At 40.9% G+C, this 14,076-nt stretch overlaps 1 protein-coding gene across 1 annotated transcript; it reads right to left on the bottom strand.

Moving 5' to 3' along the window:
- Nucleotides 1-42: 42 nt before the first annotated feature.
- si:ch211-1a19.3 (uncharacterized) lies at nucleotides 43-5,467 on the bottom strand. Its single transcript, XM_024004763.2, has 5 exons — nucleotides 4,975-5,467; nucleotides 3,900-3,996; nucleotides 1,364-1,517; nucleotides 1,079-1,200; nucleotides 43-857 (listed from the first exon to the last, which is right to left on the bottom strand). Coding segments are annotated over exons 1-5 (699 nt in total). The 5' UTR covers nucleotides 5,299-5,467; the 3' UTR covers nucleotides 43-855.
- Between the last annotated feature and the right edge of the window lie 8,609 nt (nucleotides 5,468-14,076).

The raw sequence follows: 14,076 nt of genomic DNA on the forward strand, positions 1-14,076 counted from the left end.
GTAGAAGAGAATAGAAAATAAACTGACAAATGAATGGCCAGCTCCAAAATAATTGGACACACTTTATTTTATGAATTCCCCCTCCAGGACAACTTTTGTTTGTAATTTAAAACATGGTGCAAATTAATCATATATGAAATATATAAAAACCAGTACACCAGGCACAAAATATTATCTATCTAGTGTCTTCTTTATACCCACTCCCGTTGCGCAACTCCTCCACCTCTTAACCCTCCCCATCCCACCATCCCATGTACATAAAACTGTTTATTATAGGGAAGAAGGTAAACTACAACCAAAAAGTAGGAAAGAACTAGTAGGGTAAGAATAAAAAAATTGAGGGGGGGCGGGGAGAAGTCAAAACAGGACAAAACAAGAGACGACCAGACAGTACTTATAAAGTACATTCAAACATTTACACACAAATAAATACAGAGACCTTTAACCTAAACGAAAGTGTGCCTTCTTGAAATATCCCAAAACATGGGCATTAAAACCTTAAGTATTCAATTCAATTATAGCCTAGGTAAGGGTACGGTTCAACAATAAAATAAGCCAACATATATAAATGTGAGAGTGGTAAATGCAGCTGAAAACCATTCAAAAGCAACAAATAAGTATAACCCTTTTGTCCATGACTAAGTTTTACCATTTTTGTTTAACAATTCTTAAAATATAATTGAAAAATAAACAAAAAACTATGATCATTGACCGTTTCCCCAATTAGTTTCCTAACAGTAAAAGATGTACAGCAGTGATATCCATATAATATCAAGTCCAGGTCCCTCCTATTGTCCTGGAGAACAGTGTTCCCCTTGAATCGTCTTCGCTGACCCCACTGGCTATGCATTATGTTCCTGGAAACCATGTGTAATTCAAATATTTTATCACATTGAGATATGGATTATAGACAGTTGCAGACAGTGTCTATGAATATCGACTCAAACAAACTACGATTTATTATATGCTTGTTATGATCTTTGATTTATTTTCCACACTGCTAACATAGCCACTGCTMATAAGCCTCCATGGCATTGAATAATGATGCTTAGTTAGCACCCTGTGCTATTACACTCACATGTTATCAATTGCAGACTGACGCAGAGGACCACAGCCAAGGCAAGAATGCTAGTCTGGGGTGCGGCACCTCCGTCATCCAAAAGCTCGGAGGCATGGCCGCTGTCCCTTTTGCACTTCTGCCTGTAAATATAACCATGGTTCAAGAAACAATATCAACACTCATAAAAGGTAAACCAGCCAGGCTTATTTAGCTGATTCATAACAGTAGTCAATCTGAAGGTGTAAATTCATACCAGCTCAGTGTAAATCTGTACCAGCTCAGTGTCACTGGATTGATACTTACAGCTGCTTCTGTAAATACAGCTTGCTGGACTCGCAGGCCTTGGTCTGGCTCTCGGCTGCTATCCGCTGGCTCTCAGCAGCTGAATGCAAAGCCACACAGGACGCCCACTTGTGAGAGGCCTGTGTCAAGTTCTCCTGAAGTAATTCGATGTGCTCTGAAATCATAATAAGGCCGAAATCAGAACATTGAATGACAGAAATAAAACATGTAATCTGTGTTTACAACAATAAGTTTTGAAATTCAATGACAGTGACATTTAATACTAAGGCATACTTTGTGTAGTTAAGGCAGTTTTCGATTTTTGTCTATCAAAAATGATAGACAAAAATAGGACATCCCTAGTTCACATAATGCCTTATTAACTTATAAGGTCATGTCTGGCCCTAGGATTGCTTATCAGTATGAGTGGTGTACTGTACATGACTCCATGACGTCTCTTAACTATTTTGGGAATTGTCTGGCAGCAAAGGGGTTTCACTCACATTAGCTGTGTTTTTCAAATTTTCCAATGTAGGCAAGAATGCAGCAATAGATGCTAGCTATGCTGTTTGACAGGGCTCTCCTAGGCAGCTAAAATGTTGTAAACGTATTTCTCATTAATACCCTGTTGAAGGCGGGGTGCCAGATATTTATCAGAACAGGCATCTCCCCTTTCACACAATGTGTCATTTTCATATCGCCTTTACTCAGGAACTTAGAATTTCCTTCTGTTGTTCAAAGTCAGGAAATCTACTGTGAAAAAAAAAAGTCACAGCTACGGTATTTATTTACTAGCCCCTTGGTTACAGCTTACTTAGCTCTGGAATACACTTCTTATCCGTAGGGTTTTCAGCATTTAGCGGTTAGCTCACACCCCTTGAGTTTTGTTGTGTTACAGCCTGAATTTAAAATGGATTCAATTGAGATGTTTTTGTCACTGGCCTACACGCATTACCCTATAATGTCAAAGTGGAATTATGTTTTCTGAKATTTTTACTAATTAAAAATTCAAAGCTGAAATGTCTTGAGTCAATAATTATTCAACCCCTTTGTTATGGCAAGCCTAAATACGTTCAGGAGTAAAAATGTGCTTAACAAGTCARATCACTCTGTGTGCAATAATAGTGTTTGACATGATTTATAAATGACTACCTTGTCTCTGTACKCCACACATACAATTATTTGTCATGTCCCTCAGTCGAGCAGTGCATTTCAAACACATATTCAACCACAAAGACTAGGGAGGTTTTCCAATGCCTCGTAAAGAAAGGAACCTATTGGTAGACGAGTTTWAAAAAATTAAAAAGCAGACATTGAATATCCCTTTGAGCACGGTGAAGTTATTAATTACACTTTGGATGGTGTATCAATACACCCAGTCACTACAAAGATACAGGCGTCCTTCCTAACTCAGTTGCTGGAGAGYAAGGAACAGGGATTTCACCATGAGGGCAAGGGGGACTGTGAAACAGTTACAGAGTTGAATGGCTGTGATACAAGAAACTGAGGATGGATCAACAGCATTGTAATTACTCCACAATACTTACCTAATTGACAGAGTGAAAAGAAGGAAGCCTGTACAGGGAAAAAAAAATCCAAAACATGCATCCTGTTTGCAACAAGGCACTAAAGTAATACTGCAAAACATGTGGCAAAGCAATTAACTTTTTGTCCTGCTAAAAAGTGCTATGTTTGTGGCAAATCCAATACAACACATTACTGAGTACCACTCTCTGTATTTTCAAGCATAGTGGTGGCTGCATCCTGTTATGGGTATGCTTGTCATCGGCTGTTGTTCCTGAGTGGCCTAGTTACAGTTATGACTTAAATCGGCTTGAAAATCTATGGCAAGACTTGAAAATGGCTGTCTAGCAATAATCAACAACCAACTTGACAGAGCTTGAAGAATTAAAAAAAMAATAATGTGCAAATATTGTACAATCCAGGTGTGCAAAGCTCTTAGAGACTTACTCAGAAAGACTCACAAATGTGATTCTAACATGTACTGACTCAGGGATGTGAATACTTATTATGTAAGTGAGATATTTCTGTATTTCATTTTTAATACATTTGCAGACATTTCTAAAATCATGTTTTCACTGTCATTATGGGGTATTGTGTGTAGATGGGGGGGAGAGATAATCTATTTAATCCATTTTAAATTCAGGCTGTAACACAACAAAATGTGGAATAAGTCAAGGAGTATGAATACTTTTTAATGGCACTGCCGAAGTAGCCTGTGTGACAGCTTTTAAAGAATGGTTAACAGATGGGATGGCTACTGAAGACATTCACTCTGCTAGAACTTGCACTTAAATCCTAATTTGTTATCCGTTTCGAACGTTTGTAATCACAGCCTCAGATGATGTAAACTCATTTTTGAAGGAGCAATATCCAACCAATCATGTGTATTTATTTACCGTAGCTAGGGTGGTTTCTATGGTTACAGGGGAAAATGCTGCTAAGAATAACGTGGCTGAGAAAGTGCTCCTTTCATGGTAGCCAATACCAGAGGCAAGAATCCCATACCCTCCCACCGTGACATCAATTTTCCTACCTTGGTTTAGCGTGATTTCTGAAGTGAGGTTTGCCTCGATTTCTTTATGCATCTCGATTTCTTTTTCCAGGACTGTAATGTTTCCACCCAAAATAACCTGCAAAAAAGACAGTGGTGGGCATTGAGTAACTCCTCAGGAATTTCCAGAACTAGTTAATACAACTTCTGTGAACATTGGCACAGTCATCCCAAGGAGTCTCTCCTATCACATATTTGAAATGTTGAGTGAAAGCAGGCTTGTGCCAGAACCAGATTTGGCTATGAGAACAGCCTCTGAAAACATTCCTTTCATCCAGCGTTTTTATATGAAACAACACCAATGAACACATGTACTCTAATACAGTATCTACGAAGAAAAGAGGTGGAAATAATGATCTCATCAAAGACAACGGTGAAAGATTATGACCTTTGTGCTTAAAGAACATGGACTGCTGCTGAAATGGCAGCACTTTCCCTACACACTTCTTGTCAAAAGTAGGGCACTATATAGGGAATAGGGTGCCATTTCAGACACAGACATGGTGTGCCCTATTACTGCTTTCCCTCTTCTTCCAGGAAGGGTTGATCTTGACCTCCCACCCACTCCCTGGGAAGGACTAGCTGCTTTTAATATTTTGATTGCTCCATTTGCAGAGTATTTGCATAACTGTCCACATTAAATGGATACTGTCTGTCCATTGTGCCTCTGGTTGTTATGTAAAGGCCTAATGTGGCTTTTCGGTCTGCCATTTATTTTCACAAGTAATCATTTGGCATGATACATTAACGTGTTTTCACTAAAACTGTTATAAACAGTCAAATGGAAATGGTATACAAAAAAAAACATGAAATCATAGCCATGACCGTTTAGATTAGGTTTGGATGTCCGATCAATTTAAAAATCAGATCAATCTAAAATGACACAATGTATAAGGGCATCAGGTACAACGGAGAGGGTAGAAGGAGAGAGGCAGATGATAACTGTTGCAGCTTGAGGGATTGAGCAAGTCAGTTGTAACCTCAGGCCTGCGGGAACCAGAGAGGAGAGTGGGAGAGGAGGGGAGGGAAAGCAAAGCGAGGCAATGCAAACACTCACGTTTTCCTGCCGACAGTCATCCAGGGACACGTTGGTCTGGCCCAGGCGCTCCAGGAGCCTCTCTGTCTCCCTGAGCTGCCGGGTCTGGTTGGCGTGGCCCTCCTCCACCATCTCCTCCAGGGCTGCCTTGTTCTTGGCGTACACCACCCTGGCCCCCTCGTGCTTCTCCGTCAGGGTCTGTAGTTCAGCTCGGCACTGGCTGGCACTCTTCATGTCCGGAGAGGTGGCCCACACCACAATGATGATGAGGGAGATTACCGACCACAGGGCCAGGCAGGCGATCACAATGTTGCGGGTGGTCTGGGATGACTTGGAGCTGGCCATGGTGGACAAGAAGGTTGTGGTGGTGGTGCTGATGATGATGATTGGAAAAAGTTGATCCAGAGTGTTACCTCCCGCAGGACAGGAGTCTGTGTAAAGAGGCAGGAGGTTCCTCTCAGAGTGAATAACTGACTGAGTCTGTCTAAAAGATGGACTTCCCCTAAAACTCTGCCTCTGCTGGACAGGAAAGGGGTGTGGCCCTGGCTCTCCCCCCTCTGTCACCCTCCCGTTCCTCCCACTCTGTTCCCTTCGTGCCCTGTTGGGGAGGGGGGGGGGGCAGTAATTAAAAAGGAAATCACAACATCACGAGAGACAGAGACAGGAGATATGAGCTGTTCCCACACACACTGCGTCGGCTGCAAGGAACACTATGAGGGGAAAATGAAAGCAAAAACTCTAAAGTGCCTGGTGAAAAGCTGTGTTTTTCCCTGAAAGGGTGTGTGTGTGTTTCTGTTTCCATTTCTCAGTCGCAGAGAGAAACCTGGCAGGACTCCCAACTCCACATAGAGCTGGCCTTGAACGCAGCTTCGCGTGGAGAGTTCAGTCACACAGCCTGTTTTGGTTCTTCAGCTATGTCTTATTTTAAACACTTTCACAAGAGCCTGAGTGCAGTGGCTGAGGCAGCGACTCAGTGTTTCCTGAGCTCATTCCAGCAGGGCCCTAAGAGAATCCATGGCACACAGACACACCCCAAACAACTCAGGCAACCCAGTTGCTATGCTCTTAGAAAAAAAGATTTAGGATAACCCTTTTTGGTTCCAGAGAGAACCCTTTTTGTTTCCACAAAGAACCCTCCTACATGGAACCTTAAAGAGTTCTACCTGGAGTCAAAAAGGGTTCTCCTATGGGGACAGCCGAATAACCATTTTAGGTTCTAGATAGACTAGGGGAAAAAAGGTGCTGTCTGCCCCCTTCATCAACAAATTACGACATAAAACTGAACTCTGCTCCTGTTTGAGTATGTAATCTGTATACCCGTAATAGATAATGATGTAGTTGGATGCATTTTTGTTTGTATGTATTATTTTCCTCTGTCACAATCAAAACTGACACCAATGTTATGCCTTTGTCATGCATGTTTGATTTCATTATATTGAATTCCTCTGATCAAATACCCACTCAAGTTCCAGATGAAACATTCCACAGTAGTCTGAGAAAGGAATGACTCACTTTGCTTTTTCAGCTACCCTCCTATGTGACAATAAAACATTTAAAAAAGGGCCTGGAAAGCACAACTTCCTCACTCTTTGTCCTCATGAACCTCTTTGCCAAAACATCCAAAAATGGTAAGGAAAATWAAGAGGATGTGGAAATGAGATGGCTATTGGTTGGATACTGAGTGAACAAAACATTAGGATCACCTTCCTAATATTTATTTGCACCCCCTCTCCKTTTTGCCCTCAGAACAGCCTTAATTCCTCAGGGCAGGGACTCTACAAGGTGTCGAAAGCATTCCACAGAGATGCTGGCCATGTTGACTCCAATGCTTCCCACAGTTGTGTCAAGTTGGCTGGATGTCCTTTGGGTGGTGGACCATTCTTATTACACACGGGAGAGTGAAAAACCAAGCAGCATTGCAGTTCAAAGGCACAAATCTTTTGTCTTGCTCATTCACCCTCTGAATGGCACACATAGACAATCCATGTCTCAATTGTCTCAATGTTTAATACTCCTTCTTTAACCTGTCACCTCCCCTTCATCTACACTAAGTGAATGGGAGCATAGCTTTCTCCTGGTCAGGCTATTTCATGGAAAGAGGTGTTCCTAATGTTTTGTACACCCCATGTATATAGTATATTACAACACTTCAGGAACTGGCACGGTTCCAGTAAGTTGAGTGAAACGCAAAATACCTTCAAAAATTAGAAGTATTTAGGTATTGGTACAAATTAAGGAAACAGGTTTCAAGCATGTTCTTAGAAATTGTTCCTGAAATGTTCTAGAATTCAGGTGGAATATTTTCAACTTATCAAACAGGAATGTGCCTTGTAAGTTGAGGCAATGGCATATACAGTACTAGTCAAAGGTTTGGACCCACCAACTCATTCAAGAGTTTTTCTTTATTTTTACTATTTTCTACATTGTAGAATACTAGTGAAGACATCAAAACTATGAAATAACACATGGAATCATGTAGTAACCAACAAAGTGTTAAACAAATCAAAATATATTTGAGATTCTTCAAAGTAGCCACCATTTGCCTTGCTGACAGCTTTGCACACTCTTGGCATTCTCTCAACCAGCTTCAAATGGTTGCACCTGGAATTCATTTCAATTAACAGGTGTGCCTTGTTAAAAGTTAATTTGTTGAATTTCTTTCCTTCTTAATGTGTTTGAGCCAATCATTTGTGTTGTGACAAGTTAGGGGTGATAGCCCTATTTGGTAAAAGACCAAGTCCATATTATGGCAAGAACAGCTCAAATAAGGAAAGAAAAATGACAGTCCATCATTACTTTAATACATGTCATACAGTCATTTTAATACAGTCAGTCAATGGGGAAAACCTTTGAAAGTTTCTTCAAGTGCAGTCGCAAAAAACATCAATCACTAGGATGAAACTGGCTTTCTGTCACACCCTGATCTGTTTCATCTGTCTTTGTGCTTGTCTCCACCCCCCTCCAGGTGTCTTCAATCTTCCCCATTATTCCCCGGTGTATTTATACTTGTGTTCTCTGTTTGTCTGTTGCCAGTTTGTTTTGTTTTGTGAAATCTACCAGCGTTTTGCCCCTTGCTCCTGGCTGTTCTAGTTCCGGTTTTCTAGTTTTTCCCGGATTTGACCATTCTGCCTGCCTTGAGCCTGCCTGCCGTTCTGTACCTTGCCACACCACACTGGATTATTGAACACTGCCTGCTCTGACCCTGAGACTGCCTGCCGTTCTGGACCTTTTGCACCCTATCTGGATTACTGACCTCTGCCTGCCTTTGACCTGTCGTTTTGCCTGTACAAGTAATAAACTTTTGTTTCTTCCACATTGTCTGCATCTGGGTCTTACCTGAAATGTGATGCTCTCATGAGGACTGCTACCGGAAAGGAAGACCCAGAGTTACCCCTGCTGCAGAGGATAAGTTAATTAGAGTTAACTGCACCTCAGATTGCAGCCCAAATAAATGCTTCACAGAGTTCAAGTAACAGACACATCTCAACATCAAATGTTCAGAGGAGAATCAGGCCTTCATGGTCGAATTGCTGCAAAGAAACCACTACTAAAGGACACCAATAATAAGAAGAGACTTGCTTTGGCCAAAAACCACGAGCAATGGACATGAGACCAGTGGAAATCTGTCCTTTGGTCTGATGAGTCCAAATGTGAGATTTTTGGTTCCAACTGCCGTGTCTTTGTGAGAAGCAGAGTAGGTGAACAGAGGATCTTCGGGTTGTGTGGTTCCCACCGTGAAGCATGGAGGAGGAGGTGTGATGTTGTGGGTGTGCTTTGCTGGTGGCACTGTGATTTATTTAGAATTCAAGGCACACTTAACCAGCATAGCTACCACAGCATTCTGCAGCAATATGCCTTCCCATATGGTTTGCACTTAGTGGGACTATAATTTGTTTTTCAACAGGACAATGACCCAAAACACACCTCCAGGCTGTGTAAGGGCTATTTGACCAAGAAAGAGAGTGATGGAGTGCTGCATCAGATGACCTGGCCTCCACAATCACCTGACCTCAACCCAATTGAAATGGTTTGGGATGAGTTGGACCGCAGAGTGAAGGAAAAGCAGCCAACAAGTGCTCAGCATATGTGGGAACTCCTTCAAGACTATTGGAAAATCTTTCCTCATGAAGCTGGTTGAGAGAATGCCAAGAGTGTGCAAAGCTATCATCAAGGCAAAGSGTGACTACTTTGAAGAATGTAAAATATAAAATGTATTTTGATTTGTTTAACACTTTTTTATTTTTTATTTTTTTACTACATGATTCCAAATGTTAATTCATAGTTTTGATGTCTTTACTATTATTCTACAATGTAGAAAATAGTGAAAATTAAGAAAAACCCTTGAATGAGTAGGCGTGTCTCAACTTTTGAATGGTACTGTAGCTGGAAAGATAGTTGATGGTGTGTCACAACAAGATACAGTATATGACAATGAATGGACGACCAACAGACTGGTAGGCTTCATGGGTATCTGGTTCATACAGCGTTTCAATTAACTCCCAAAGCATTTTTGCACTATAAAATACACACTGCTTGAATGTCCCCTTTAATTACCAAATACTTTGTCATGTTCTTGAAACTGTTTGTCTTAACAAAATAATTATGGGATATATCTGTCTCTTTTTTTGGCCAGGCGATTGACAGGAGTGTATGAGGAGAACAGAGGTTGGCCCAAACACAAAGAGAGGAGCTGCCAAGCCAGTGCTGTCAGTCACCAAAGTGCATCTGGCAGCAAGCAAGATGAATGTCCACACTATTGATCACTATTAGAAATGGATCGGTTAAGGGCTTTGTAACACCACTTCAGGACCAGGCAGACACAGGTCATCTGCTTTCAAAGCATTGGTTTGATATGAAGCAACCAGCTGTCTTCTTGAGATAGGGAAGGGACACCTTTATGAAAGTGTACTGTATAACACTTCCCCCTTTTTCAGTCTCTAAGTACACTATTTATACAAAAGTATGTGGACATCCCTTCAAATTAGTGGATTCGACTGTTTCAGCCACACGCTACCTTCCCGAATGCATAATGCCAACTTTAAAGTTTGGTGGAGGAGGAATAATGGTCTGGGACTGTTTTTCATGGTTCCCATGGTGAAGGGAAATCTTAATGCTACAGCATACAATGACATTCTAGACGATTCTGTGCTTCCAACTTTGTGGCAACCGTTTGGGGAAGGCTCTTTCCTGTTTCAGTATGACAATGCCCCCGTGGATAAAGTGAGGTCCATATAGAAATGGTTTGTCAAGATCGGTGTGGAAGAATTTCACTGGCCTGCAACAGACACTGACCTGACCCCAACCCCATCGAACATCTTTGGGATGAATTAGAATGCTGACTGCGAGCAAGGCCTAATCGCCCAACATCAGTGTCCGACCTCTCTAATGCTCTTGTGGCTGAATGGAAGCAAGTGGAAGCAATGTTCAAATATCTAGTGGAAAGCTTTTCCACAATAGTGGAGGCTGTTATAGCAGCAAAGATGGGACCAAGTCTATATTAATGCCCATGATTTTGGAATTAGATGTTTAACAAGCAGGTCACCATACACTTTTGGTCATGTGATGTAGCTAGCGGGAGAGAAGGGGGAAGTCAGAAGCATTCTATTCTATTGATTAGTAAAATGTACATGAGAATTTTCAAAAAGAGCAATACAGAAAGTCAAAGTTTTACTGTCATGTTGACATTTTGTGTCACAGTGACATTTTTGAAGTCTCGATAAAGATCCAATTCAATGAAGTCACTACTAACCTGTGTGTATTATTTTCATGTTTGATTTTATTATATTGAATTCCTATTTTCATATTGGAGATATGAGTTATGCGTTGGTAGGGTGGTGTTTGCATTTCACCCATGGAGCTCTTGCCTTGCAGCGATGTCATTTGAAAGAGGCCCCAAAATAATATAGTCCCACACTGTTTTGGGGCCGAGTGCTTTTTGTGTTCATCCCTTCAAGGACAGGGAACCACACCGCAATACACAGTAGATCTCTGTTATGTGTCACCTGTCCTTGAAGGGACATAGTAATGGTGTCTAAGAGAAGTCAAAGCTGAGTTGTAATATGAAATGTTACCATTACTGCTTGTCATGCTGTAGTATAGGCCACTAAACACAGGCAAGACATGGCAACAGAAAGCAGTTTACAGTTCATATTTGAAAAATGAGACTGAGATGTGTTATGTTGTACAGTGGAGAAGTAGCATGAAGACACAATACTATAATGTTCAACAAATGTAACTATAATGGGCAGCTTATACAGCAGCAGCACATACTCTCCTCTTGATCAGCCACTTCTTTTCAGTGTTATGGTGATATACTGCCATCTAGCGATTTTAAACTTCAAGGAAGCGTTTGCAAGCCAAATTAAATCCAATAGGACACTTGTACTAAGTTTCAGCTCTATTTTCTTTTTTTGCTGGGGTATATTCTGGGGAAAGAGTGGTATATGAGACTGGCCAAAAACTGAAAACACTATACAGATGTAGGATCTTATTTTGAGCCATTTTGCTACAGCAGGAAAATAATCTTGCAGCAACACGAAATGTAAATTACTCTAATGAATAGGCATTTTCCTAGGGGTTGATACATTTTTCGTTAAGGCAAATTAAGTCTGACATTTCAAAGTGGAAATGACATGCTTTAGAAGCCTTTTTAAACCTCATACACTACAAGTTCGCACTTGTTGCTGTGCAGGAAAATATATTCTTAGCAACAAAAGAGTGATCAAATGAAGAACCTACATCTGTAGGATCAGCTAGTATAGAGTGGTGGAGTCTTTAGTTTGATGTAAAGCAACCACTTAACATATGAATGAAACTTAGGCTTTTCACCTATCCCCATGTAATCAGAACAATCACAATGATGTGTGTCACACCCTGATCTGTTTCACCTGTCTTGTGCTTGTCTCCACCCCCCTCCAGGTGTCTCCCATCTTCCCCATTATCCCCGGTGCATTTATACCTGTGTTCTCTGTTTGCCTGTTGCCAGTTCGCCTTGTCTCGTCAAGCCTACCAGCGGTTTTCCCCGTACTCCTGTTTTTTATTTTTTTATTATTGAATCCAAAACATACAATATACTTGCAGTGAAGCCGCTCAACAACTACACCAAACCAGTCATCCAACAGACTCCCATTCAGAGCGACACACAGAAGTATCCAGGGTCAATGCCCTGCTCAAGGGCATATCTCGACAGATCTCCCACAAGGCCAAAAACGGGGACCTGCACCCTCCAAGATCCCCCCTAACAGTTCCCCAATAGCTGCCTCTCAACCATCTGAGACCCCTCCCACAGTACCACCCCAAGATTTAAAAAAATAATAATTCCACTCCCCACCCGCCAAGAACCCCCCCAATGCACCAACAACCAAGAAAATTAACTAAAAAGAAAAAGACAAAGGAAAACAGAAAACAACAATTCAAAAAAATAAAGGCAACTCCACTCCCACTTGTCTCCAATTGCACATCCCAACCCTCAGCTTCCCTCAGCCCATCTCACCTATCTCTGCTGGCAACCCTCTTCAGATTTCTACGCATCATATATCTTTCAACTATGATGTGATATTTAAAGTACAATTTCKATCTATCTAATCGAATAGAATCCACAGATTGCGAGTTGAAGAAAAATACTTTTACTAAGAGTATTAGTATATTAGTAATTGACTGATCCGGTCTCTCCAGTACAGTACAGTACTATTTCTAGGGTCAATTTTAGATCAATGTTATGCATTTTCAGCCATTCCTGAACCTGAGACCAGAAACAGGCTACCTGAGAGCAATACCAAAATATATGGTCTATTGATTCTGGATCCTCACAACAAAATCTGCAGAGCTTCGATGATTTTATGCCCCAAATATTCAACATTTTGTTGGTGGCAAGAATTCTATATAATAATTTTAACTGAAAAGCACGAAGTCTTGAATCTTGCGTCGTTTTAAATATCAGCTCATACCATGAAATCGGTACATCAAAAAATCTCTTTCCAACTATTTTGCAATCTGTATGGCACAGTTGTCAACATCCTGGTCCTCAATGAAACTGATATACTTTCCTATTTATGCTATTTTTATCTGTTTATCTGCTGTTTTGATCCTTTATATCGGGCAGACAGACCAGTTCCCTACCTCCTCCTGCCTCCATTTTTCAGGTAATGCTGTAATCAATTGGTTGTACTCTTGAATTAAGCAGACCTTCCCATACAATTCTGATAACTCCATGAAAGACATAACTCAATCATTCCAATTTACAATATAATTTAAGAACAAAATACCCTTTTCAAACATCTTTCCCATAAATACAGGTATTTTATCAACCAGCCCATTTGTGTTCAGCCATTTGTTGTAATATTTGTTCTATCTTTTCAGGGGGATGAAATTGAAATTGTAGCCAGCTCTGCAATGCTTATTTGAAAAAGAGAGATACTTTGAAAAAAGTATCATTTTCAATTAATCAAAAATGAGACATGGCAATCTGAACAAAGGCAAAAAGGCAATTTTTAAACAATGGATGAGCTTTTCTTAGTAATCTACTTGAGAACCATTTAGGGATCAAGTAAAACTTTTGAATAAATTAAGCTTATAGAGAGGTTTAGTGCTTTTATATTTAATACTCTCAACCCACCCTATTCATTATTGTCACGATCGTCTTGCTGAGAGAGAGTGGACCAAGGCGCAGCGTGTGCAAAATACATTCTCTTTTATTTGAGAAGGGAAAAACACGCAACGAACACTTTAACAAACTGAAACAAAAGTGAAGCTATAGACGTAAGTGCACACYCAAGCTACAAACGTACAACATAGACAATTACCCACATTAACCTAATGCCTATGGCTGTCTTAAATATGGCTCCCAATCAGAGACAATTAATGACATCTGTCTCTGATTGAGAACCATTCAGGCAACCATAGACACAGCTAGACACCTACACTAAACACAAACCCATCTACTCTACTTAACCCCCTAAACCATACAACCACCCTAGACAATACAAAAACACATACATTCCCCATGTCACACCCTGACCTAACTAAAATAATAAAGAGGGGCAGCTCATGACTGGAAGGCAGCTCCGGACTGAGGGACGGCAGCTCCGGACTGAGGGACGGCAGCTCCGGACTGAGGGACGGCAG

This window comes from Salvelinus sp. IW2-2015, linkage group LG16, assembly GCF_002910315.2.
Source record: "Salvelinus sp. IW2-2015 linkage group LG16, ASM291031v2, whole genome shotgun sequence".
Taxonomy (NCBI): Eukaryota; Metazoa; Chordata; class Actinopteri; order Salmoniformes; family Salmonidae; genus Salvelinus; species Salvelinus sp. IW2-2015.

Bases quoted from the DNA above. Each gene is read 5' to 3' on its own strand.
- si:ch211-1a19.3 (XM_024004763.2), bottom strand. From the start codon at position 5,298: ATGGCCAGCTCCAAGTCATCCCAGACCACCCGCAACATTGTGATCGCC. The intron at 1,518-3,899 runs GTAGGAAAATTG...TTATGATTTCAG, and splicing joins AGAAATCACGCTAAACCAAG to AGCACATCGAATTACTTCAG. The intron at 1,201-1,363 runs GTAAGTATCAAT...TTATATTTACAG, and splicing joins CTGTATTTACAGAAGCAGCT to GCAGAAGTGCAAAAGGGACA.